The following is a 27,927-nucleotide window of genomic DNA, read 5'->3' on the forward strand; positions in this document are numbered from 1 at the left end:
TTTCACTTGAAATTTCATGATAAATACGTAAAAAGTTCCTTTGTGTTTAGACATATCTTTTGGTATATCTTATTCATATGTATTGATAGAATGCAATATTTGCAAAATAAATAAAAAAGAAACCTTAAAAAAAACTTTAGAATCTGATTCTTTTAAATGGTTATGGGGCTTAAAACCATAGATGCTAATTTTTCACAACAGTATTCTTTATTATGCTGGCAAGAATTTTGGTATGTGGGCATTACCAAACATGAACAAACACAGTGCTATTTTCAGGAGGTTTTTCTTCCAAGCTACTGACATTCTTCCTGCAAGCTTTGATGCTGGCGTGTGAAGTGCCACCCTGTAACACACTCACCCACTTGCTCTTTCTTAGGTCCTACAACGTTGCTTTGCAAGAAAATTGGGAATTTCACTCATTCCTCCAAACCTAGATATTCACTTCCCTAATATCAAATTCCACATCACTGTTTCACTTCAATAATTTTTAGCATTTACAATAATGTTTTCAATGTCAGATATAATCTTTAAAATTAATGGTGACTATTCTCAACACATACAACACCAAAAATAACTTGAAATGAAAAAAGAAAAGATACCTTGACTAAAACAAACATGTATGGACCGTGACAATTATATCAAGATATATCTTACTTTCAGAGGTGTGAAAATGTACAAAAATGGGTCTTATTGTGAAGTATGGTATAGTCTTTTGCGTTTTTATCAGCTTTTTAATTATTATTCTTTTATGTGTTCTTCTGTCCCGTTTTGAAAGAGGCACATTGAAATTTAAATTGCATCTTCACTATGAATCGTACCTTTTCTATATCAAATGACAGCATTTTTCCATTTTAATTCATTCCTTAAAGTCCGATTTTTCTGGTATTAATAGCTTGACTCCTGTTGTTCCTGTCTTTAAATCTGCCTATCTTTGCTGATTTTATGTCATTTTGCTTGAGATATGCTAATGGAAGACAATATTTGACAAAACACCATATTTTATTTTCAATGTAAGAGATTTCTTTTAATGAGGAAGTTACATTTAGTTCCATTATTAAATTTGTAATAGTCTTGTTTCTCTTAGCTGGCTGTTGTTCTTATGGCATCAAGCTATACCATGATTTCTCCATTCTTTTATTAAAATTTTTATTGTGAAATGTATCACAAATACACACAATGGAGATATATATATATATATATATATGCATATTTAAAGATTAATAGTTAAGTTGAATAAAATTCTAGTAGTCACTATCCAGCTTAAGAAACAGAGTATTGGGTATAATTCTGAAGCTTCCTGTTGACTTGATTACACTCTTTCCCTGCACTGGATTTAGTACTATCCTGTATTTTGTGTAAACTGTTCCTTTGCTTTTTCTCTATGGCTTTACTACATATATGTTGCTTTAAACAATTAAATGATCAGTTACTGCAGATGGTGACTGCAGCCATGAAATTCAAAGACGCTTACTCCTTGGAAGAAAAGTTATAACCAACCTAGATAGTATATTCAAAAGCAGAGACATTACTTTGCCGACTAAGGTCCAGCTAGTCAAGGCTATGGTTTTTCCTGTGGTCATGTATGGATGTGAGAGTTGGACTGTGAAGAAGGCTGAGTGCCAAAGAATTGATGTTTTTGAAGTGTGGTGTTGGAGAAGACTCTTGAGAGTCCCTTGGACTGCAAGGAGATCCAACCAGTCCCTTCTGAAGGAGATCGACCCTGGGATTTCTTTGGAAGGAATGATGCTAAAGCTGAAACTCCAGTACTTTGGCCACCTTATGCGAAGAGTTGACTCATTGGAAAAGACTGATGCTGGGAGGGATTGGGGGCAGGAGGAGAAGGGGACATCGGAGGATGAGATGGCTGGATGGCATCACGGGCTCGACAGACGTGAGCCTGAGTGAACTCCGGGAGATGGTGATGAACAGGGAGGCCTGGCGTGCTGCGATTCACGGGGTCGCAAAGAGTCAGACACGACTGAGAGACTGAACTGAACTGAACTGAACTTGCTTATTGTTTTACTTTGTACAAATGCAATTGACACATGATATCTTTGTTCTGGACCATTTTATGCTGATGGCTGTGATTAATTCATTTTCCCTAATATATGGTGTTCTGCAAAAAATCGTAGAAGCTTATACATTGTGTTCTGTATCAAAGGTGCTGACAATGTGGATGGTGCTCCAGAGCTGAAGAAGGTCATAACCCTGATCCTTTGTATGAATACAACAAAATCTATTCATTTTAATAATTCAGTATTTTTCCTAGGGTTGTTTTTCTAACTTTTTATTTCTTTTCTTTCTTTCTTTTTTTTTTTTTTTTGGCCATGCTGCATAGCATGTGGGACCTTATTTCCCTGACCAGGGACCAAAACCGCCCCTGCACTGAAAGCACAGTCTTAACCACTGGACCATCAGGGAAGTCCTCCTAGGTTTCTTGAGCTTTCTTTAACAGTTTTTCCTTAGCTGCTTGCAATAGTGTTGCCATGAGCATTATTTTATATGTCTCTGGAACATATAGTTTCTCTAGGGTTTTCAACTAGAAGTGGAATAACTGGTAACAGTGCATACCAATACATACATTAATAAACTTTTGTTCCGGGCTTCCCTAGTGGACCAGTGGCTAAGGTTCCATTCTCCCAGTACAGGGGTCCCAGTTTGATCCCTGGTCGGGGAACTGGATGTTACATGCAGAAACTGAAAAGATCCCATGTCCTGCAACTGAGACCTGGTGCAGCCAAATAAATAAAAAATAAACAAACTGATTTTCTCTTGTTAATCTTTTTGTTAACAAGTCTCAGCTGGAAACCTAAAACAGTGGATAGAAGATTCCCTTCCTTACGACAGCATCAGATGGATGGGGGACCACCATTGCTGGCTTTGAAAATGGAAGAAGCCACAGGAAAGGCCCTCAGCTGACAGCAAAGAGGAAACAGGGACCTCATTCCTACAAGCACATGGAGCTCAATGCTGCCAGTAACCTGAAAGTCCCCAGAAATGAATTCTCCCTCAGACCCTGCCGAGGAGGTAGCCTGGCTGACAGCCTGACTTTGACCCTGTAAGACCTAAGACAGGGCAGACAAGTCTCTGACCTACAGCGTTATGAGACAGAGATCTCTTACTCAGTGTTAGTCGATCAGTCTGTCTGACTCTTTGTGACCCCGTGGACTGTAGCCCACCAGGCTCCTCTGTCCATGGGAGTCTCTAGGCAAGAATACTGGAATGGGTTGCCATGCCCTCTTCCAGGGTATCTTCCCAACCAAGGGATCAAACCTGGGTCTCTTGCTTTGCAGGTGGATTCTTTACCCCTGTACCATCTGGGAAACCCTTACTCATGCCACTGAGATTGTAGCAATCTGTCAGCAATAAAAACCAGCACATTTGATGAGCCTAGTTTATGATAGTTTTGATGATTCAAATGCTTTTAAACAGCCTGATCAACATTATTTCAAATTAATCATTTTTCTAGTTTTGTCAATCTTTAATTGGCAGGAGGAGGCCATGAACTAAGAAGCATCACTGTTCAATTAAAGGCAAAATAGGTTGGGCAGAAAAGAGACACCTGATCAGTCTTCCAAGCAGTTATTATAGTAACTGTCTCTAGTTCATCTCTGTGGTTCATCTCTGTGGTTTCCAGACACTTTGCCCAAGTTGTTTGTTCTGTAATGGACAGCTGTGGAGCAAAATTTGGCCAGGCCATACTGGGGTTAAAGGGTGGAACTCTGCTTCAAGTTCTGTGGGGAAAGGGAAGGAAGCTGACACACAGAGAAACAATAAAACCCGAGATGAAGAAAGAACCTAAGACACTTGAGTCTATGCTTCTGATTATTCCTCACATACTTTTCCAAACTTGATATCAGATAATTAACTGCTTTTCACTAAGACAGAAATGTGTTTCAGTCATTTGCCAATGAAAAGAACCAGTCTTGAATGCTGTATTCATTTCCAAATGATAAATGTAGTGACTTATTAGTAAAACACCACACACTCACTGTCTCAAAGCTCTGTGGGTCAGAAGTTCAGTGCAAGGTCCCAGCAGAGGCACACCCCTGTCTCAGGGCTCCGGGCCAGAATGCATGTCCCTGCCTTCCAGCTTCTCCATCCACACTTGGCTGGGCCCGTTTTCTCCATCCTCAAAAGTCAGCAACGTTGACTCTCTCTCTGCTTTCCTCCATGGTCACATCTCCCTCTGACCTCTAATGTCTATTTTAATTTGTTTTCTTTTATGAATGACACTGAGCATCTTTTCATGTGTTTACTGACCTTTTCTGTTTTCTCTTTTGTGAGTCCTCCGTTTCAAGTCTTTGTCAACTTTTCTATTGGGTCGTTTGCTGCTTTTCTTCCCATTTCTTTCATGGAACTATTTCACACTTTGGAGATTTATCCTCTAGCGGTTAAATCTATTAAACTATCATCTCCTGTTTTGTGCTTATATTTTGGTAATTTTAAACTTAATCTATATTTTAATGTAGTTGATTTTGTCCATTGTTTGTCTTTTCTATATATTGATGAAGAAATTCTTCTTTTTCCCTAAAGTCAAAGGATATTCTGCTATATTTTATTGTAAAGCATATAAATTTTTCTTTTCTCACTAAGTATTTACTCTGTCAATAATTGTTTTCTCTTTTTTCCCTCAATTAATTAATTTAGTTTTGGGGCTGCTCTCTCTACTTGTGTGACTCACTGTGGGTTTAGTTGCCATACAGCATGTCCCTGACCAGGGATCGAACCTGCATCCTCTGCATTTGAAGGCAGATTATTAACTACAGGACCACCAGGGAAGTCTCATTTTTTTCTTTTAAATAAGGAAGTTTGCACAGAACATTATACTGGGCTGTCATTTTCTTACTGACCTCTAATACCAGTTCCTTTCTATTTCACATTTTCATACAGGCATTAAGTATGCTTCTGGGCTCTTTATTCTATACCATTAGTTGGTATGTCTATCCCTGAATAAATACCACAGTATATTACCTGTGTATTTATAATAAGCTTTACTATTTAATAGAACCAGAGCTCTTCAACTTAATCTTTTTCTTTATAGTGTGTTATATCTTTTTGACCTTTCGCTTACTCATATACCTTTTAAAATAAACTTGTCAAGTTCCATAGAAACATGGCTGGAATTTGGATTAGAATTACATCTACAGGACAAGTGGAGGAGAACTGACAATTTTTTTAACTCAAGGTCATTCTTGATATGGAATACGTCCATTTATTTTGGTCATCTTTAATGGGTATCAATAGCACTTTATAATTTTTAGTGTCTAACAGTCTTACTTAGCTTTTGTTAATCATTATTCCTGAGAACATTATATTTTTAGTGCAAAAGTAATTACATTTTCTAACTGTTGTTTCTTAGGTACATAAAAATGCAATTAACTCTTGTCCAATAATGATATCATATGCTACTCTAAAAGTATATAAGTGGCAGTCACAGTAGTGTCTGATTCTTTACGACCCGAGACTGTAACCCACCAGGCTCCTCTGTCCATGGAATTGTCCAGGCAAGAATACTGGAGTGGATTCCCATTCCTTTCTCCAGGGGATCTTTCCCATCCAGGGATCAAACCTGGGTCTCCTGCATTGTAGGTGGATTCTTTACCATCAGAACCACCAGAGAAGCCCCCACGCTCTTTATCAACCCATTAAATCCTCTCAACAACTCTATGAGGGGGAGATCTGTTACCCATAATCGCATTTTATTTCAGCAGTCAAACCACTGCATCAGTCTGGCCACCGGAATTTAGAGTAAGGCAGAGTGTGTAGAAGCGAGAAGAGAGAAGTACAGCAATTGCACCTTCTACGGAGAAGAGAACCTGCCACAGAACAAAATGCTGTTGGTTTCCCGGTGCCTGATGAAGAAGAGGAAAGGGTGGTCTGCACAAAATTTCGGTTCCATTCTGCAGCACCGGGAGTTCCTGACCACGGCAGTGGCCCCGGCTGCCTCTGTGCCCTCCTCGTTGACCTCCACGAAGCACTTGTGTGCAACCTTGGACATGGGCACGTTCTTCTTAGCTGACATTCCAGAAAAGTCTGCCTTGGCTTCCTCGAAAGCATCAGTCATTCCTAAACGTCGAAGAAAAGCTTCCAAGTCATAACTCGCCTCCAGCTTTAATCTAGGAAGAAAAACTTGAACTTTCTCCTCAGTCAGCTTTTCTGGGCTTGTCCAGGTTCTGAACTTCTCATATGTAAGTGCTTTTTCCACCTGAAATAATGAAGAGTTAAGTCTTAAAAGCTAGACGATAATAGCCTGGTACCCACCCACCTATTGGAGAAGGAAACGGCAACCCACTCCAGTGTTCTTGCCTGGAGAATCCCAGGGACGGGGGAGCCTGGTGGGCTGCCATCTATGGGGTCACACAGAGTCGGACACAACTGAAGCGACTTAACAGCAGCAGCAGCAGCAGCAGCACCCACCTATTGGCTCATTAACCCCTCCCCCTCATGACCTGTGACTTGATACTGAGTTCTGTTCCAGGATAATCTACAGGATATTTCCTCTTATAAACACACCAAGATTTTCCCTCTATTTCTTTCATTTTCCCTGTTTTATGGATACAAGAGAGCAACAGCTAGGAAACACCTGAGACAAAGATAGGGTTTTATTTTGAACTATCTGGACCAAATTAATGTCAAGTTGTTTTTTTAGTTTAGGAAATTCTCATAATCAATTTATTGTATTTATGTAGATGATACCACTTTAATGACAGAAAGTGAAGAGGAACTAAAGAGCCTCTTGATGAAGGTGAAAAAGCAGAGTGAAAAAGCTGGCTTAAAACTCAGCATTCAAAAACTATGATCATGGCATCCAGTCATCATTTCACGGCAAATAGATGGGGAAACAGTGTCAGATTTCATTTTTCTGGGCTCCAGAATCAATATGGACAGTGACTACAATCACGAAATTAAGACGCTTGCTCCTTGGACGAAGAGCTATGACCAACCTAGACAGTGTTTTAAAAAGCAGAGACATCACTTTGCCAGCAAACTACGTACAATCAAAGCTATGGCTTTTCCAGTAGTCATGTATGGATGTGTGAGCTGGACCATTAAGAAGGCTGAGTGCCAAAGAACTGACACTTTTGAACTGTGGTGTTGGAGAAGACTCTTAAGAGTCCCTTGGACTGCAAGGAGATCAAACCAGTCAATCCTAGAGGAAACTAACCCTGAATATTCATTGGCAGGACTGATGCTGAAGTGGAAGCTCCAATACTTTGGCCACCTGATTGGAAGAGCTGACTCACTGCAAAGACCCTAATGCAGGGAAAAATTGAGGGCAAGAGGATAAGGGGGCTACAGAGGATGAGATGGTTGGATGGCATCACTAACTCAATGGACATGAGTTTTAGCAAACTCAAGGAGATAATGAAGGGCAGGGAAGCCTGGCATGCTGCAGTTCATGGGGCTGCAAGAGTTATACATGACTTAGCAACTGAACAACATCAAATGCAATACAGTACCATGAGTTTGAGAAACTGTTGACCAAAGAGAAAAAAGCATGACTCAGAACTTGGCTGAATGAAAAAGGGAGAACTCCATGATTCTAGGGTAGGAGGGCAGGATGGGAAATTCCACAGGACTGTTGCTTCTGGCATCCTTGCTTGCCCTCTGTCTGTTCTGGGGGTAGCTTCGAACCCTCCCAGATCCAGCTTATATTCTCATTTATTAACAAGGAAAATATACAGAGGAGCATCTTCCCCCCCACCAGCAGAAGTCCAAGTGAGAACTCCTCTTCAGTGGCAGATGTTTGGATGTCAGTTCTGTTCCTAGACTCTCCTAATTTTCTTTTTTTGGGGGGGTGGGAAGCTTTTGAAAAAATTGAAATATATGTGATATAAAACATTGTGTAAATTTGACATGTACATGTCAGTGTCATACATTTATATATTGAAATATAATTGCCATTATAGCAATGATAAATACCTCATATTATATAAATATCATCTATTTTTTATTAGTTTATTTTTAACTAGAGGATAATTGCCTTATAATGTAGCCCTGGTTTCTGCCATTCATCAACATGAATCAGCCACACGTATGTGTATATATATATATGTCCCTCCCTATTGAACCTCCCTCCCACCTCCCACCCTGTCCCAACCCTGTAGGGTGTCACAGAGCACCAATTTGAGCTCCCTGCATCATAGAGCAAATTCCCAGTGGCTACCTACTTTACCCGCTTTACCTGTCGAAACGTGCATGTGTCCATGCTACTCTCTCAGTTCATCCCACCCTCTCCTACCCCCGCTGCGTCCACAGGTCTCTTCTCTATGTCTGCATCTCATTTTCTTAAAGTTGCCATGACAGATCTCTTCCTTGCCTTATGCCAGGAGGTTCCTGATTCAATAGAGAAGCCAAGGAAATCAGGCCCTATCCTCACAGGGGTAGGGAGGCGTGCACCGGTATGCTGGAGCTAGCTTGCATCTTCTGCAAAAGTCAACTGTTAAACCCTTGGGAGCCTAAACTTGGCCGTGATGCAGGTATTTACACCACAGAAATCAGCAAACATTATAAATGAGGGCTTCCCCGACACCTCAGGAGCCAGATAACCAGCATGCTGTCACTCCTGCACCTCCCACCTTATAAATTTACTTTCCCCCAACCTGAACTCTCTTTTCCTGTCATAGGAAAATGTCCTTTTCCTCCGGTCTAAGAAAAATTCCTCACCTGTACTTTAGACTCTTGATCCTCAAAATTGGGTTTATGACCAACAGAATCTATATCACTTGGAATCTTGTCAGAAATGCAAAATCTCAGGCCATAATCCCCCTAAATCAGAATCTGCATTTTAACAGGATCCCATTAGATTAACATGCACATTAATGTTTGAGGAACACTGCTCAGAGCCATCTTTATCTTTTTCCTATTATTTTGTTTAATAATTACTGGGCTCTCAACTAGACCTTCCCTTCAGAATAAATAATAATGTTCTTATTTGGGGAACTCTCTTCTTCTAGGCTTCACCAGAATTTGTTTATTCCAGCAATTCCACTCCTAGTTGTACACTCAACGGAAATGCACACACATGTTCGCCAAAAGTGATGCAGTGGTGTTCATTTAGCACTCCTTAGAACAACCCTCTGGAGAAAGAAATGGCAACTCACTCCAGTATTCCTGCCTGGAGAATTTCACAGACAGAGGAGCCAGGCAGGCTACAGTCCATCGAAGAGTTGGACACAACTGAGCGACTATCACTCACTCACTCACTTAGCACAACCCTAAACTAGAAATGCCTCAAATGCAATCCAGTGGATGCACTTTTAAAAATGAGCTCAGACTACTTAGGATTGCCACAGGGAAGGACGAGGGGAAGAGATAGTTCGAGAGATTGGGGTGGACATGTAAACACTGCTAACATTTAAAACGGATAGCCAGCAAGGACCTAATGTAGAGCACAGGGAATTCTGCACAATGGTACATGGCAGCTGGATGGGAGGGGAGGTTGGGGGAGAATGGATGCATGCATATATATACATATATGGCTGAGTCCCTTCACTGTTCACCTGAAATTATTAAAGCATTGTTAATCAGCTATATCCCAATACAGAATAAAAAGTTTTAAAAAAAACACGCGCAGGCTGGATCCATAGACACTCAGACTCAGCATCAAGGGCTTACCACAGCAAGATCCGTGTTCTCATCAGGCAGAAGGATGAGCATGCTCAGCTCAGCCCCCACGTAGGGCAGCTCCAGGACCTGGGCAGGCACCTCCTCCACGTGCCCCATTTTAAACTTGGCTTGCTTGAACATCATCTGTACTGTCTTCTTCTCCTGATAAAAATATGAAACTAAAATCAAATCACTGAAATATGAGCACTGGGTACTAAGAACTGGTATATCTAATTCACAGAACCCTTGTGGTCATTCAGTCACTAAGTCATATCTGACTCTTTACAACCCCATGGACTGTAGCCCACCAGGCTCCTCTGTCCATGGGATTCTCCAGGCAAGAATATTAGAGTGGGTTGCCATTTCCTTCTCCAAGAGATATTCCTGACCCAGAGGTCAGTCCCATGTCTCCTGCATTGCAGGTGGATTTTTTACCAGGGAAGCCCACGGAACATAATATATAGGTACATATAATTATTATTTCTGTGCATTTATGCTGATTGATGCAAAATCTTCATTAGTACATAGTAGTGTTGAGTAATAACATTCCATTGTCCCAGCAGATTAAGTACTACCATGTGGGAGAGAAAAAATTGATGAATAGATACATAAAACTCTCTATATTATTCTCAGAAGAAATTGTGCTTTTTTCTCTTTTTAAAAGATAAGTAGAGTAGCACTCACAGGGACCTTTTAATTAAAAATTATTTCTCGAAGTTAAGAGGAAAATGAACTAATATTCAAGTCTTTGCACTGGAAGATTTATTTAGAAAAGGTATATAGGCCAGAGGGAGTTACACTTTTACTCTGAAAAGTTGCTCAATTATATAATTGGTGCTATGGCCTTGCTTTTCTTGGAGAAAAACCTTGATGAGATGTCCAGAGTCCACCATTTTTAAAGACTGCAACAAATGTTTTCTGGGCATGTAAATTTTTGTGCAATATGCTATTACCAAGTGGATAGAGGTCAAATTCCAAGCTGAGAGTTATTGACCTCAGCCATTATCATATTCAAAAGTGAATGGAAATAAGTTTTTTAAAGTTAGGCATAGAAGTCTAAAAATCAAACACACAGCATGATGACTATCGTTAATCATGGATTAATAATAATATAATTAATATAACAATAATATAATAATATGGAATGCTGGATATTTGCTAACAAGGTAGATTTCAGGTGCTGTCATCAAGAAAATACATGGCAACTATGTGAGCAAAAGATATTTTAATTAGCTTCACTGCAGTAATCATTTCACTGTGTATTGCAAATCCTCATCTTGTACATCTTAAGTATGTAAAATTTTTTATTTTTTAAAAAAAGATCCAAAAATAAGTAGAAACAAAGCTGTCTTGAACATTTGCTAACACTTTTTTTTTCTTGTATTCCGAATTGTACAGCATGAATTCTAAGGCAATAGTCATAGTTGTCGTTGACAAGTGCGAGAAAAAGTCTAAATACACTCAGTGATAGGATAATACAAAAGTAACTCCAAGGCTTAGAAGAAATTTTCTTTCAATCCAAATAACATAACCAGAGACAGATCAATTTGACCAAGGAAAAAGATCAATATAACAATTATTTTGGTATTTCTCTTTCCCATTCCAATAAGAAATATACAGGGGACATGAAATTCATTCAGAAATAAATTAAGAATCAAGAAAGGGTAAAATAAATTATTTTTTCCATTCCTTCACAATCTTCAGAAAGTAGCAATACGTCTGCAAAATGTTTTCCTACCTGGTTAGTCTTAAAGGGCATCCCCCTTGTGTGCTTTCTGTTAAATTGCTCATTCCACTTGCCTTTGAAATAGATGGCATTCACCAGGACCAGCTTAGTCAGAGGACCGACTGTCCCAGACCCTAGTATCTCTGATATCTTACCTGTAAAGAATATGAGAGAAAGTTACTGCTATTGGGGGAGAATAAACATTTCTTTTACAAAAAAAGTTCTCTCTCTCGATATTGAAAAAAGGCTGGAATTCTGCCGTTCTGGCTGCCTGAGGATTCAGGGGGATGGTGTTTCATGTGGGGCACACACGCAGTGTAGTATTTGTCTTTAAACAACAGTCTTGAAGCAGAGACTAACACTAGGTTTAAGCATTTTTCAGAAATCACCACTTCATAAGCCCAAGAAAAATACCAGATTGGCACTGGGGCTTCCCTGATGGCTCAGACATTAAAGAATCTGCCCACACTGCAGGAGATCCAGGTTCAATCCCTGGGTTGGAAGATTCCGCAGGAGAAGGGAATGGCTACTCACTCCAGTATGCTTGCCTGGAGAATCCCATGGACAGAGAAGCCTGGAGGGCTCCAGTCCATGTCAGAATGGCGTTACCTGCTTCAAAACCCAGCAAGCATACATATAGGCTACTGGAAACAGCATCAGAGTGGTCACACTGCGGAGGTCGCATCTGGGCAGTCTTGGCTCTGTCTCCCTGATAACACCACCTTTCCCGAAATGAAAACCGCTCACCTTCCGTCTTCTCCATCACCCAGTCGTTTATGTGTTTCCTGCATTCTTCAGTGTCTTCAGCAAAGGACAACTCCTCCAGGTCAGCCTGATAGAACTTCTGGCAGGATTCTTTAAAAGCCTACAAATGCAGAATACCAAGTGTGGCCATATTCTACTTGGCAAAATTCCCCTAAAAGTGTGAAAACATTTTTTTTTCTTAACATGTTTCTGGCATAAATGCTTATACAGGGCACCCTGTACTTTAAAACTCATTTGTGTAATTAATCAAAATGTACAGACCACTGGCACTGTGCCAGGTGCAGGACACCAGGGTAAAGACAAGACTTTGGACCTGAGATGGCTCACAGTCTGCGGAGAGAGAAATATATATATACAGAGAGCTACAAGATGTTTTGAGAATATGGACAGTGGCAGCTATGCACAAAACAGCCTACGAACTTTCCTGTCAAACACTTCAACTCCATGTTGACCTTCTATTTGATTTTTATCTCCTCCACTACGTGGTCTAACCATGTTTTACTCATTTCTGTATGACCAGAACAGACCAGAGTGTCCAAAACATCCTTATGGAATGATTGGAAGGCTTGAACTAGACTATCAAAAAATCTTCCAGGTCTTCCAGGAGTGGAATCATTGTGTGTGTGTGTGTGTGTGTGTGTGTGTGTGTGTGTGTGTGTGTGTGTGTGTGTGTAGGGAATTAGGGAAAAAATGAGCAAGGGATAAGCCATGAAATGTAAATTGGGGTCAAATCAGGAAGGGCATTACATGCAACACATTAAAATCCACAGGTAACTCACCTCACGAAAACTTGTTTTCTGATATAATGTGCCTGGCAATTGGCTCCCATCCTCCGCCCATCTCCTGTCCTCAAACATTCTAGTTTCTATGGAGGAAAGGAGATGCAGAGAGAAGAAGAACCCAAGCGACCATGAAAAGTGGAGAATGATCCTCTGTGTCCTCAGTATTCCCCAATTACAATATTCAAAAATCTGGCTGATATGCAAAAATGAACATCCATTAACCAGGAGATTCCTGGAATCACAAGTACTTATCCTAGAAAATCTAACTAGCTAAAGGACTCAGAATCATCTCCAAGGATACTGAACCCCAGAGCAGGCAGTCCGCACTGGGTAGCACCCAACTGCAGCCAGGACAAGGTTATATTTGAGTCTTACATAATAATCCTTGGAACTGCCGACTGCTAAGATGGCCAGACTTACCCTGATCATTTCATTAATCTTAAAATAACATCCTTCTGTTTACTGTAGAGCACAATTTTTTGGATCTCACTTATTGAATAATGGCAGACTCTTACTGGACTAGGGACCTTTGGAATTATACACTGCAGTAAATAGGAAATACTCAGATTCAAAATCTTATTTTTTAGGAACAGATTTTAATTTTAGAAAGACTATTCTATCATTTACCAACAAAGGTCCATCTAGTCAAAGCCATGGTTTTTCCAGTAGTCATGTATGGACTTGAGAATTGGACTATAAAGAAAGCTGAGTACCGAAGAATTGATGCTTTTGAACTGCGGTGTTGGAGAAGACTCTTGAGAGTCCCTGGGACTGCAAGGAGACCCAACCAGTCCATCTAAAGGAGATCAGTCCTGAATATTCATTGGAAGGACTGATGCTAAAGTTGAAACTCCAATACTTTGGCCACCTGATGCGAAGAACTGAATCATTGGAAAAGACCCTGATTCTGGGAAAGATTGAAGGTGGGAGGAGAAGGGGACGATAGAGGATGAGATGGTAGGATAGCATCACTGACTCATTGGACATGAGCTTGAGTAAACTCCGGGAGTTGGTAATGGACAGGGAGACCTGGTGTGCTGCAGTCCATGGGGTCGCAAAGCGTCGGCCACAACTGAGCAACTGAACTGAATTGATTCTATCAGTGGTGTGCAAGGACCAGGTTGGACTTAAGAGAGATCAGATAGAAAACAATTAAAATAACAGTGTAGAAGGTGTGAGAACCTGGACACAGGCAATGATGATAGTGATTCAGAAGAGAGGACAAATTTAAGAGACTGTGCATGGTCAGCTCCACAGAAAGTGCCCAGTAAAGATGAGACAAGGGTTAGGGGTTGTGGTCATTGAGATGGGGGTGGGGGAAAGACAGGTGTGGGTGCAGGAAGATGAACAAATTGAAATTGACATCTGGGAGTATGATATATCAGAAACAGTCATTTTTTAAAGGACACAGTTCAGAAGTAATCATAAAATTCTCAAATACAGAAGTATAATTCTAAGCACATTTTTAAGGCAGCACAACTATACTTTATTTCTGCTCTTCCATAATTTCTGTTTTATTTTCAGTGTCTTTTTTCATCGATATGGGAGCATTACTTACTGGCAGGAAATCACATGTCTTTTCCCCAAAGAGCCTGTTGGCAGTTCTGAGCAGGCACTGTGGGCCGGACGTGCTGACTTCCCTGAGGAGTGACTGGAAACCTCGGTGGACATCTCCACCTTCATTCAGACAAAGTGCCTGGTGATAGAAGACAAGAACACTGACTTTTAACATGCCATTTTCTCCCTCGAAGAGCTCTTCCCAAACAAATTTCTGCGCTGAAAATAACAAAGGATCCTATTTTAAACCATCCTAGATGGTTTGACCATCTAGCACAGAGTTTCTCAACCTGGAAATATAGACTTTTGGGGCCACAAACCTCAGGGCTCAGTGGTAAAGAATACGCCTGCCAATGCAGAAAACCTAGGAGAGGTGGGTTTGATCCCCGGATTGGGAAGATCCCCTGGAGCAGGAAATGGCAGCCCACTCCAGTATTGTTGCCCGGGAAATCCCATGGTCAGAAATCCCAAGGTGGGCTACAGTCCATGGGGTCTCAAGAGTTGGACCCAACTTTGCAACTAAACCACCACCACCACTTCGCTGTGAGGCTGTCTGGCACACACTAGAATATTTAGCTGCATTTCTGGGCTATGTCCACTAGATGTCAGCAGCACCTCTCAGGGATGACAACCAACACAGTCCAGACCTTGTCAACTGTCCCGGGGATGTCGAATCGCCCCCAAGTGGACAGACCTACTCTAGCAGGTTTATCTAATGCCAGGAAGGAAGCACTCAGGAGGGAGACTGAATAGAACAAACAGGGATATGGAATAACCTCTAGGATACAAAATCACTGCAGATGGTGACTGTAGCCGTGAAATTAAAAGACGCTTACTCCTTGGAAGAAAAGTTATGACCAACCTAGATAGCATATTCAAAAGCAGAGACATTACTTTGCTGACTAAGGTCCGTCTAGTCAAGGCTATGGTTTTTCCAGTGGTCAGGTATGGATGTGAGAGTTGGACTGTGAAGAAAGCTGAGCGCTGAAGAATTGATGCTTTTGAACTGTGGTGTTGGAGAAGACTCTTGAGAGTACCTTGGACTGCAAGGAGATCCAATCAGTCTATTCTGAAGGAGATTTGCTGTGGGATTTCTTTGGAAGGACTGATGCTGAGGTTGAAACTCCAGTACTTTGGCCACCTCATGAGAAGAGTTGACTCATTGGAAAAGACTCTGATGCTGGGAGGGATTGGGGGCAGGAGGAGAAGGGGACGACAGAGGATGAGATGGCTGGATGGATGAGTCTGAGTGAACTCGGGGAGTTGGTGATGGACAGGGAGGCCTGGAGTGCTGCGATTCATGGGGTCGCAAAGAGTCAGACACGACTGAGCGACTGAACTGAACTAAACTGAACTAGGATACAAGAATGAGCAGAAATAGACATGGGAATGTTTCATTGGGAATTCCACAGAAGTCCTCCAGTCTAGACAGGATTTAAATGTCAAATAAGAGTGAGAATTAAGGCTGTTCTCTTATCTCCCAACAACACCAGCCCAAAGCCCCCCTCCTCCAGGGAGCTGAAAGAAACAGCCACCAGGGACTCAACTGTGGCTGGGGACTGATTCTGAGGAGGGTCCGTGCACCCTGATATGGAAATATGTGTATATGACAGTTTTCTGGGACACTTTCACCAGGGAGTCTACTTCCCTAAAGCAACAGCCACTACCTCCATGGTGCATGCGTGTGTTCTCAGTCACTTCAGTCGTCTCCAACTCTTTGCGACCCCGTGGACTCTAGCCCACCAGGCTCCCTTGTCCCTGGGATTCCTAAGGCAAGAATATTGGAGTGGGTTGCCATTTCCTTCTCCAGGGGATCTTCCTGACCCAGGGATTGAACCCGGTCTCCTACATCTCCTGCCTTGGCAGGCTGATTCTTTACCCACTGAGCCACCTGGAAAGCCCCCTTCATTGATAGCTAAGATCATATATAAAGCATATCAGGTCAATCAGATTATATATTGATTGATTGATTACATATACATATATATATATGGCTGAGCTCTCTCTATATATTATATATATATTATAATCTAATATATATAGATAGATTATATCTTAAAAATTCCAGAAGTCCCCATTTGTGCCACACTTTTTCCACTTATGTATAACCTTATACTAGAAACAACGCATTAAACAAAAAGTTCATTTACACAGTTGCATTTCCATTTGAAATATAACATTAGCAAAAGTTTAAAATTGAACGAAGTTGAAATATTTGGCTTTTTTGTGGAACAGAACTGTAGTTTCCCTTGCTCATCAAAGATGCAGCAAAGAGCACTCAGCGTCTCCCATGAACACTGGCAGGAGATGTCTCTCACACAGTTCTTTCCACTTTCAGGTCTGCATTCTTTCCATCAGTCCAGTGCCCCTCCCAGCCTCACTGGGGTCCATCAGCGGGTGTGAGGCAGGAACAGAGCAGCCCCGTGAAAGCAGAGGAAGCCCACATACCTGGGACATCTGGGCCGCCGTGTTCCCCTTGGCCCCCATTAAGACCATGGTCAGGACGGAGGAGAGGCTCAGCGGAGAGAAGAACACGTTTCGCGAGTGGTCCTCTTCACCCAACATTTTTAGTAAATTGATGGCAAAAGTGCCATTTGCTTTGCAGAGAGCATCCATCAGTGGAGGTCTGTATCAAAAGCCAAACACAGGCACGTCAGCCACGCCCTCCACTAGTCACCTGCTCATTCGTGCCCCATCTGCGGACGCTGGGTGTGGTCAGCAAAGTAGCTGCACCCTCAAACATGCGCTTGGAATCCCAGGAACCTGTGCTTGAGTCTGAATTAAGGATCTTACGATGGAGAGCGTCACCTGGATTACCGGGTGAGCTCAGTGTAGTCACAGGCTTCTTATAACAGGACTGCAAGGGACTTCCCTGGTGGTCCAGTGGTTAAGCTCTGTGCCGCCAATGCAGGGGGTTCAAGTTCAATCCCGGGTCAGAGAACAAGATCCCACGTGCCTAAACTGTGATTTATTCACAGCCAAATAAATCAATATTAAAAAAAAAAAAAAAGCAGGCGGGTCAGAGGAAGAAAAGGAGATATGAGGATGGAAGCAAAGATCAGGATGACTTGGGGTCAGAAACCAAAGAATGCCGGCAGCCTCTAGGAGCTGCAAAATGCAAGGAACTGGACTCTGCCCTAGAGCCTCCAGAGAAAAAAAGTAGCTCTGCCAACCTCTTATAGACCTTTGACCTCCAGAAGTGTAAGATAAACCCCCTATTGCTGATCCTCTCCCTCAGTTTTGTGTCTCTGGCATAATCTTTAAGTAACGTTCTATGAGTTATTAACAATTTTGTATAAATAAAAATGTCATACATCTTCTTACATAGTTGCATATATAGTTCAGTTCAGTTGCTCAGTCTTGTCCAATTCTTTGAGACCCCATGGACTGCAGCACACCAGGCTTCCCTGTCCATCACCAATCCCCGGGCTTTATTCAAACTCACGTTCATAGAGTAGGTGATGCCATCCAACCATCTCATCCTCTGTTGGCCCCTTCTCCTCCTTCCTTCAATCTTTCCCAGCATCAGGGTCTTTTCCAATGAGTCAGTTCTTTGCATCAGGTGGCCAGAGTATTGGAGTTTCAGCTTCAGCATCAGTCCTTCCAATGAATATTTAGGACTGATTTCCCTTAGGATGGACTGGTTGGATCTCCTTGCAGTCCAAGGGACTCTCAAGGGTCTTCTCCAACACCACAGTTCAATTCTTCTGCGCTCAGCTTTCTTTATAGTCCAATTCTCACATCCATACACGACTACTGGAAAAACCATAGCTTTGACTAGATGGCCCTTTGTTGGCAAAGTAATCTCTGCTTTTTAATATGCTGTCTAGGTTGGTCATAGCTTTTCTTCCAAGGAGCAAGCATCTTTTGATTTCATGGCTGTAGTCACCATCTATAGTGATTTTGGAGCCCCCCAAAATGAAGTCTGCCACTGTTTCCATTGTTTCCCATCTATTTTCCATTACGTGATGGGACCAGATGCCACGATCTTAGCTTTCTGAATGTTGAGTTTTAAGCCAGCTTTTTCACTCTCCTCTTCCACTTTCATCAAGAGGCTGTTTAGTTCTTATTTGCTTTCTGACATAAGGGTGGTGTCATCCGCATGATATTCCTGACCTGCATAAAAATTTCTAAAGAGGCAGGTCAGGTGGTCTGGTATTCCCATCTCTTTAAGAATTTTTCAGAGTTTGTTGTGGTCTGCACAGTCAAAGGCTTTGGCATAGTTGCATATATAATATCCCTACAATTGTAGTATTCTGTTCCTTTTTATTCATCATTAGAGCAATTTTTCCCTCATTAAAACTATTTGTAAACATGTTTTTTCTTTGCCCCCAACCCCCAAACTCTGTTGTTATTGTTGTTTCTCTGTTGGTTTTAATCACAGGCACAGAGGATTGAGTTAATCATCTTGCTCAGTTCATGGGCTTTGAAAAGCCCCCCTCCCCTCCATCCTATTTCCAATCCCATATTATGTCACATGGAAACAGCCAGAAACAGACTTTCCTGGTGGTCCAGTGGTTAAGACTCCATCTTCCAATACAACAGGTGTGCGTTTGGTCCCTGGTCTCAGATCTAAGGTCCATATGCTATGGGATGCAGTCAAAATTTTTAGAAAAAGAAAACAGCTGGATGGATTTCAACAGATTTGTGGGGTTGGTTTGGGACAGCCTGCCCTAAAATGCAAGTTCCTAGAAAAACACAAAAAGGACTTTAAATCCGAGAGACTAAAAAAAAAAAATATATATATATATACACATCATTTTCCACTGGTGTTGTTGAAACTGGACTGAGACCTGTGAAATGGGCCCCCGGGAATGCAGATGGGATACGAAGCCCAAATCTCAAGTCATCAGGTGGACAGATTGAATCAGGCACTCATTATAGATCCAGCCTTGACCTTCCCCCAGCTTAACTAAACTGCAGACAAGTTTCTTCCTACCTCTGATCCCTGACCTCCCTTTCCTTAAAGAACTTACTTTAGGCAGTTGGTCATCGTAAGTTTTTTCTCTGCTTCTTGGCAGCTAAACATTTTGAAAAAACTCTTTCTTATTTTACAACCCCAGACACTCTTTCTCAAGCCCCTAGAAGCCAGCTCTTTAAAATATAATCATCAAGGAAGATGGTCTCCATGGGACAGGGCAAGAAAAATGTCAGCAGGCACCTTTCTGCCAGTTGTGATAAGTTTTTGCAGCTTATTATTATAATTTTAGAAAAAAATTATAAAATGTGCATTTATTTCTATTAAACCTTCTCAAAACCTGGACTCCTAGTCAGTAAATTAATAAAACTCATCAACTCATCTCAGTTTCCCTGAGTCTCTTTGCTCTTACAGTTGAGAGCACTTTGAAAAATAAAAGGACAAATAATTACCCATAATCCTATAAGCTCATCTTTTCTATTATGTGATCTTTTTAAAAAATGTATATGTATCTTTTTAACTCAAAAAATTTAAGGTGATGCAAGAACAATATGTTCCAGTTTGAAAAACTAGCAAACAAGCAAAACCAAAAGTACTGGAAGCTCTACCTAGAGATAAGGGTCATCACACGTTTGTTCATTTTTATAAGCATCTTTCAGTCTCCTGGTGGACTGACCGGGCTTACTAAAGCCATCTTGAAAGTGAATCTCATTAAGCTTTGGAGGGGGTCAGACAGAAGGGGAAAGTGAAGGGGGTGGGGGGAAGGGCAACATTTCAACCAGAGCCTCCTCACTGTTGAATGGTTCCTTTGAAGCTTCTAAGAAATTTTTTCAAGAGAAGATGTCTTTGGCTTAAAAGAAACAAAAGCATGGTTGGGGGAAAAAAAAAGTCTGACATTCACCGGGTAAGTATAAAACTGTCCCATCCAGTACAGATTCCTTAAAGTTTGGCGGGAAAAAAGTATTAAAACGTCATCCAAGAAAATACAACAGTGCTCTATAGTTAATACACTTAATAGAGGGACAAAATGTTGTTTTATTCTGCCCTCACTTCAGTAAGTCTCTCCAGACTCTTCAGCTGCTAGGTTCCAACACGAGGGCTGCCGGAGTTGGAAGGCTGATGTACCTGCAATGGGCAAGTCTCAACAAAGAGCAGGACCCAGCCTGCCTCCTTGCCACTTCTGGTCAGAAAATAAAAACTTAGGAGGCAGGAAACTGTTATTCACTCAGTCATGTCAGACTCTTTGTGACCCCATGGACTGTACCCACCAAGCTCCTCTGTCCATGGAATTCTCCAGACAAGAATACTGGAGAGGGTAGCCATTCCCTTCTCCAGGAGATCTTTCCAACCTAGGGATCGAACCGGGGTCTCCCGCATTGCAGGCGGATTCTCTACCGGCCAAGAGGGATATTGAAACTTGATAGCACTGCACCTATCAGAAAATGGCACCAAAGAGATTCAAAGAAGGAGAGAGTTGGGTACCTGGAGATGAAACACAGGAATAAATTTGGATTGGATTTTACAGGAGCATAGAAGCTTTGGACTGTGGACTGAAAATGCACAGCATGACATTAAGTTGTGGTTAAGTTTTACTCAGGATCTCACTGAGGACTATAGTAAGGGAGATAAGCTCTCTGACATAGCTCCGAGGGGGCAGGCAGAAAAGCACGATTTGGGCTACAGAATGCCTGCAGTCAGCCATTCAGCTCAGTAAAAGGTCACTGCTAGTCACGAGGACCAGAGGGCACAGCTAGTGTTTTTAGTGCTTTGTGATGTAGGGGAAGATGCAAGAATCTCGGCTTATTAATTTTTTTCCAGTGAAATCTCTAAGGAGCCCGTTTTCCCGAAGTACAGAGTGGCTTATCCTGTTCTTCATTCCGAGTTTTATTCAGGGTGCACTGGCAGCCAGTGACTGCAGCAGCTAGACACCTGATCCTCGTAGAACTGGATGGTGAGCAACATTCTTTGTGTCACAGGAGCCAGGGTGAGGCTGGCATAAGCTTACGCTGGTGAGTGAGTCTGCACACGTGTCTGTGTGTGTCTATGAGTATGTAGTTGTCCAATCTGCATAGGCAAAGGAATGAACTGGAATATCACATTAATTTCCTCTTTACATTTCAACTGCTCTTAATTGTAAACATCTATTTCGGGTTTCTTCTACATTTCCCCTTTCTTCCTCTCATCTCCTCATGTCCATTCCTTTGCAACATCAGGGTGCTAGTCAGCGGCTGAATATTTTCCATCATCATGTCCCCCAAACAGTGAAACACCCTTGTACACACTCACATACAAGTGTACCTCTCAGATGTGTCCCAGCTCACAGCAGCGAAAAGATTTTACTTCTAGCCAATAAAATGGATTGGCATTAAACTTGTTTTCCTTTTACAGGTGAACAACATCAGGACAATTAAATACTGTCCTCAGGTCTCAGAAGAAACTAGAAGATTCAGCCACAAAAGCAAGCCTTCTGCTTCCAAGGAGATGTCTCTCAATATCCATGAGGGGCTGGTTCCGCAAGCCCCGTGGATACCAAAATCCAAAGACACTTAAGTCTCTTCTATGAAATGGGGTAGTATTTGCATATAAACTACACACATTCTCTGGTCTACTTTCAATAATCTCTAGATTATTTATAATCCCTCACACAATGTAAAATGCTATGTAAATAGTTGCCAGAGGGTGCAACTTCAAGTTTTGCTTTGGGGAACTTCCTGGATTTTTTTTTTTTTCCAAATATTTGTAGTCTCTTGTGGGTTCTGTGGAAGCAGAACCTCTGATGGAGTAGAGGACTGACTGTATTCAGCATCATTTCCTCCTGGTGCAGAATGCCTGTCACCCCCCTGCTCCACCCCCCACCTCCAACCCACGAAGTGAAGAAAGTTGCTCAGTCGTGTCCGACTCCTTTGGAGCCCATGGACTAAACAGTCCTGGAATTCTCCAGGCCAGAATACTGGAGTGGGTAGCCTTTCCCTTCTCCAGGGGATCTTCCTCACCCAGGGATTGAACCTGGGTCTCTGGCATTGCAGACAGATTATTTACCATATGAGCCACCAGGGAAGCCCAAAATTCTGGAGTCAGAGGCCATTGCGCCACGAGGTCACAAAAAACAGAGACGCCCAAACAGGGTCATGAACCCTGGCCCCTCAGATTAAAAGTCTGATGCTCTACCGACTGAGCTATCCAGGCATACATACATCCAACCCATACATACATACAAAAGTGAATTTTTCCAAAAAGCGTTTATGTCGAACTTTCCTTATAAGATTTTGGAGGATTAAAAAAAAAAAAAAAAAAACCAAAGGCCACAATTCCTGACTATGAAGAGGAAAAGTTAAAATTTTATGTAACTTCCTGCTCCTTCTGCCTCTGTAACTCAGCTTGCTCCTTGCAAAGTCTGGATCACACAGGTCACGCAGTCTCAGAAAGTGGGGACTTAAAATACTAAGAACTGGAGCTTATCTCAGTCATCCTCCTCCTGCTCTTTTCAGCTGTCCGGCCTCTGCAAACTTGCTTAATCCTGCCTTTCCCTGTAAAGGTCAGGCATTCCCCTCCCTATCTTGACTGCTGTCCCCGCTCACAGGTAACCCCTTACCAGCCCGTTAACAGCTAGTGTTGCCCACTATAGTCTGTCTATAAAAACTTTGTAATCCCTTGTTTGGGGCTCAGAGCTTGGAGTGTCCTCAGTCCTCTGGGTCCACCGGCGTAATAAGCCTGAGTTCTCCAACTCTCCAAGTGAGGTGCTTGGTTTCTGGAGTACTGGTTTCTGCAACAACTGGGAGCTCCCACCCTTGAGGAGATACACATGCGTAAATGCCTGGTTTCAAGCTGGCCTTGTACTCTGTACCAGGATAAACAACAAAGTGCTAAGGAAGCTAACAGTAAAGCAGAAAGAAATCTCTTCAGAAGCCCAGGAGAAGGGGAGCAATAAGCTGGTCCTTAAAGACTGGCAGGAGCTCGGGAAGGCAGTGAGTGTCAGGGCCAGCCGGTGCACAGAATGCACAGGAAGCGCGTGGTCTGTGTGGGGCCCAGGGAGCAGGTGACTGCAGCTTCCTACCGGAGGCACAGTGCCTGAGACAGGAAGGGGCTACCCCATACACCAGGCTGAGAGTTTGGGACTTGAGCTATGATCTAGGAAGCCAGGCACTGTTTTCAAACAAAGGCTTTATATGAGTTTTAGAAAAAGATTGTGGCTCATGGTTTGGTGCAGAAAAAAAAAAAAAAAAAAACTGGGGACCCCTGCTACTGACTAGAGACTGCCCAACACAGAGGAAACATCTGCACTAGACAGTGAGTGGAAGATGGAACTGCCAGGCTGGCCAGGCAGAGGCTCTTAGCTAATGCATCCAAAGGGTGGCACACCAACCACAGGAAGTCCTACAAGTCAGCTTGGAATGGGGAAGGTGCTACATTCCATTTGAGATGAGTGGAACATTCCATTTCCAGGGCTCCAGTAACAAAGACAGTCCTAGGGTGTTTGTCAACAAAGGGAGGGGACTTAAGAGGAGAGGAAGCTCTAGAGCTAGAGATTGACAGCCCTTAGTCTGCATCCACATTCCAGGAACCTCTAGGTAAATGGATGGAATTAGAATGTACAGGTGGAGGCCTAAGAGGAAAAAAAGAAAGAAAAAAATCCACTTTGTTCTGGGTAATTTCCAATTTTCACTGATAGTGAGAGGAAAAGCCTAGAGACTGGGACTCAGCAATCCTGATGTCCTGGGAGAACTGGACATGAGTGAGGGACCAGAGAAGTGGGGAGGATGGAGGAGAGGAAGGTAGCACCCCAGGCTGGACCGGGGAGCCGTGGGGGGTGGCAGTTCAGACCTCAAATCCCTCAGCAGAGTTAGTGGGAGCAGGAACCAGGGAGCTGGGGGTATGGGGGAGTGTGCAATCCGCACTGTGACTGCTGAGGATGGGGAGACGGGGAGGAAGCTGTTTGTTTCACGTGAGAGAGAGGGCTTCCCTGGTAGCTCAGCTGGTAAAGAATCCGCCTGCAATATGGGAGGCCAGGGTCGGCAAGATCCCCTGGAGGGAGGGCATGGCAACCCCACCAGCATTCCTGCCTGGAGAATCCCATGGACAGAGGAGCCTGGCGGGGTAGACCCCATGGGGTCGCAAGGAGTCGGACATGACTGAGCGACTAAGCACAGCAGAACACAGAGAAAGGAGCCCATGAATAAGAACAGATGAACAGATGTTAAAGGAAAAAAAAAACAAAAACAAAAACAAAAAAGAGGAAGAAATACAGAAATAAAGAAGGGAGGGACATAGGGGAGGAGGAACACGGAGAAGAATGTGGAGGAGGGGAGGGGAGCGGGGCTGGTTACACCCAATAAGCTGGCGGCCCGGCCACCTCCCTGAGCTCCGCGGAGGTTTCACTCACCAGGAGTTTTCCAGGCGAGGCTGCGGTGGGCGCCACAGACCTCCCGCTGCGCCCCGCCCCACCCCCCTCGTCCCCCGCCTACTCCCCCTTCCCCAGCCCCAGCCCCCTCCCTTCTCCCCCTCCTCCCCCACCTTGTTAGAAGTATCACAGACTTTAGAACAATTGATAATAATCGTGGTCTATTAACCGTTTTTGCCCCGGGAAAACAAAACTATTAATGGAAATTCAGTATAGTAATTAAAGAGCTTACAAGCTTCCCTCCCCGCTCTCACCCTTCACCCCCTCCTCCCCCGGCGAGGGCTCCTGCCAGTCCTCCTGCAGAAACCGCAGCCGCGGCGGGGCTCCCGGCCGCACCCTCCCTGCCGGCAAATCGCAGCGCAGTGGAGTCAGCAGGCCCGGGTCGCCCCCACTGCGGGGACCACCCTGTGACCCAGGGCGGTCTGCCCTCCGGACCTCGGGCCTCGGAGTCCTGTCCTTGGAGAGTCACCCTTGAGGCCCCAAGGAAGCGGGCCGGGATCCCGCAGGTGCGGCGGATACCGCCCTGCCGGGATACCCCCGCGGGCCTTCCCCGGGTCGTCTCCACCTCCCTGTTCTGACCCGCCTTGCCTCCGGCCTCCCGCCGTCCCTACAACTCTCCGCTGGAGCTCCCGGCTAGAGGCAGCGGCCAGGGGATCCGGAGGGCTCGGGAGCCCCCGAGACCGGGTACCTGGGAGATTCCTGCTGCTGCGGCGGCGGCTCTTCCAGGTCGGTGGATGCTTCACGTCCGCTTTGAGTTCGGGCCAGGCTTCCGGCTGTGACTCAGAACTCCGGGAGATGGCCCGGCCTGTGCAGCGGCTGGATCGTGGGCGGAGGCTGAGCCTCGCGTGTATCTCCCTTCCCCGGGCCCGAGAGAGTAGACAGATTGGTGGCGGAGGCTAGCGCCTGGTCCTCTGAGGGTGTTTGCAGAAGGCCTCGCCCGTTAGGGCCTAGGTTTGCTTTCCTGGGTTAATTTGCCTTAGTCTTAGGACTTCCCTGGTGTCTCAGATGGTAGTGTCTGCCTACAGTGCCGGAGACCTGGGTTCAATCCCTGGGTTGGGAAATTCTGGAGAAGGAAATGGCAACCCACACCAGTATTCTTGTCTGGAAAATCCCATGGACGGTGGAGCTTGGGGGCTACAGTCTTTGGAGTCGCAAAGAGTCGGACAGGACTGAGCAGTTCACTTTCACTTTTCTTTAGCTTATTTAGAGGGCTCCGCAGATGGAGCTAAGTGGTATAAAGAACTTCCCTGCCAATGCAGGAGACATGAGTTGCGGGGTTCAATCCCTTGGTTGGGAAGATCCCCTGGAGAAGGAAATGGCACCTCACTCCAGTATTCTTGCCTGGGAACTCCCATGGAAGAGCCTGGTGGACTACAGTCCATGGAGTCACAAAGAGACAGACACAGCTGAAGTGATTTAGCACGCATGCCCAGCTTGTTTAATACCCTTGTTTAGTAAACCTATGGAAGAGCACTTTAAAAATCCAGATTCCAGTCTGTCTAGTTTCGTTTTTAGCCACTACACAAATGTCTATATTATTGAACATGTTGTTCAGTTGCTCAGTCCTGTCCGACTCTTTGTGACCCCATGGACTGTAGCCCCCCAGGTCCCTCTGTCCAAGGGATTTCCCAGGCAAGAATACTGGAGTGGGTTGCCATTTTCTTCTCCAGGGGATTTTTCCAGTCCAGGGATTGGATTTGCATCTCCTGCATTGGCTGGCAGATTCTTTACCACCAGAGCCACCAGGGAAGCCCATATGCTCTTTAGTTAATAGTTTTGTTTTCCCTGGGGGAAAAACGGAGATTAACAGACCATAATTATTTATTGTTCTAAAGTCTATGACACTTCTAAAAAGACAGGCTATATACGTTTGCACTAAAGGAGAAAAACAAATATCAGGGAATACTTTAAGCCTCATTATTGAAAAAGCCTGATGAGTGCACACACATACATGTGTGTCCAGGATGACTGCAATTTATTTTGCAATCATTGTACTAGCATCCACTTTGAGTCTATTTCCCCCTTGAGTTTGCAAGCTCCATGACTCCGGGAGACAGGGGACCAGGATCCGTCTGTGTTCAGAGGCATAGTATTCATGCCCCAAATATCAACTGATACAGCATAGATGTCTAGTAACCATTTTTTAAACGAATGACTGCCTGAATGCATCGTACTAACCTGCAGTTTCTAGTATCATTCTTTTTCCTCTTGTTTGTTTGGAAAATATTTTGTTGAATATTCTTAGACTGTCAGCTTCTGACAGAGTCACTCTGGTCTTCCTTTATCTTGGCTTGGTTTCCAGGCTCCGTGTTCACTTGTTAACCTACTTTTCTTTTGAGTCCACGTGATACTTAAAGCCTAAGGACTTTTAGTGCGATAGAACATGGGAGAAGGCAATGGCACCCCACTCCAGTACTCTTGCCTGGCAAATCCCATGGACGGAGGAGCCTGGTGGGCTGCAGTCCATGGGGTTGCTAAGAGTCGGACAGGACTGAGCGACTTCCCTTTCATTTTTCACTTTCATGCATTGGAGAAGGCAATGGCAATCCACTCCAGTGTTCTTGCCTGGAGAATCCCAGGGACGGGGAAGCCTGGTGGGCTGCCGTCTGTTGGGTCGCACAGAGTCGGACACGACTGAAGTGACTTAGCAAAACACAGACACAGGGATTTCTTTTGTTGTTACTTAATGTGAGGTGCTATGGGTAGAGGCAAAATGTTTCATGATGATATGATAAAATGTCATATATATTACAATTTCCCTTCTTTGGAGCTAAAGCAAAGGACCCAGGTCTCCTGTATTGCAGGCAGATTCTTTATCATCTGAGCCACTAGGGAAGCCCAAAGTATAGGATCTCTTTTTTTTAAATTCTATGATACCAAACCAAGATTTTATACAGAAAACACGTTTTCTTGTACTATTTTATACACTGTTCATGTCAGATCCACAGTAGATTATATCTTTCACTCAGTAGATTAAAATGAAAAAAAAAGTAACCTAGAATGATACACTCAGTCTCTAAAATTAGAATAAGAGCTAATGAGACTACCAATAAGCCATTGTGTAGGAGCATTTTTAGTAGGAGTTGGAAAAACAAAGGCAATTTTGTGGCGATAAAATTTTACTAAGAATATCTTCTTATACCTGACAATATGCATTTATATAAACTAG

At 43.4% G+C, this 27,927-nt stretch overlaps 1 protein-coding gene and 1 non-coding gene across 5 annotated transcripts; both read right to left on the reverse strand.

Annotated features, from left to right (window-relative positions):
• Positions 1–5,670: 5,670 nt before the first annotated feature.
• Positions 5,671–25,953, reverse strand: SERPINB8 (serpin family B member 8). 4 transcript variants are annotated; one of them, XM_069569295.1, is made up of 8 exons: positions 25,447–25,787; positions 16,891–17,068; positions 14,444–14,581; positions 12,883–12,968; positions 12,086–12,203; positions 11,351–11,493; positions 9,622–9,774; positions 5,671–6,208 (listed from the first exon to the last, which is right to left on the reverse strand). In XM_069569295.1, exons 4-8 carry the CDS (start codon positions 12,958–12,960, stop codon positions 5,804–5,806), a joined length of 897 nt encoding a protein of 298 aa, XP_069425396.1. In that variant the 5' UTR covers positions 12,961–12,968; positions 14,444–14,581; positions 16,891–17,068; positions 25,447–25,787; the 3' UTR covers positions 5,671–5,803. The 4 variants fall into 4 exon arrangements, with proteins under 4 accessions (XP_069425396.1, XP_069425395.1, XP_069425397.1 ...); XM_069569294.1 differs by lacking the exon at positions 12,883–12,968 and having other exon boundaries at positions 25,447–25,953; XM_069569296.1 differs by lacking the exon at positions 16,891–17,068 and having other exon boundaries at positions 25,447–25,612.
• TRNAK-UUU (transfer RNA lysine (anticodon UUU)) lies at positions 22,474–22,546 on the reverse strand. The gene has a single exon. It is a non-coding gene; the product is annotated as a tRNA-Lys (tRNA).
• Positions 25,954–27,927: the final 1,974 nt, after the last annotated feature.

This window comes from Ovis canadensis, chromosome 23, assembly GCF_042477335.2.
Source record: "Ovis canadensis isolate MfBH-ARS-UI-01 breed Bighorn chromosome 23, ARS-UI_OviCan_v2, whole genome shotgun sequence".
NCBI lineage: Eukaryota > Metazoa > Chordata > Mammalia > Artiodactyla > Bovidae > Ovis > Ovis canadensis.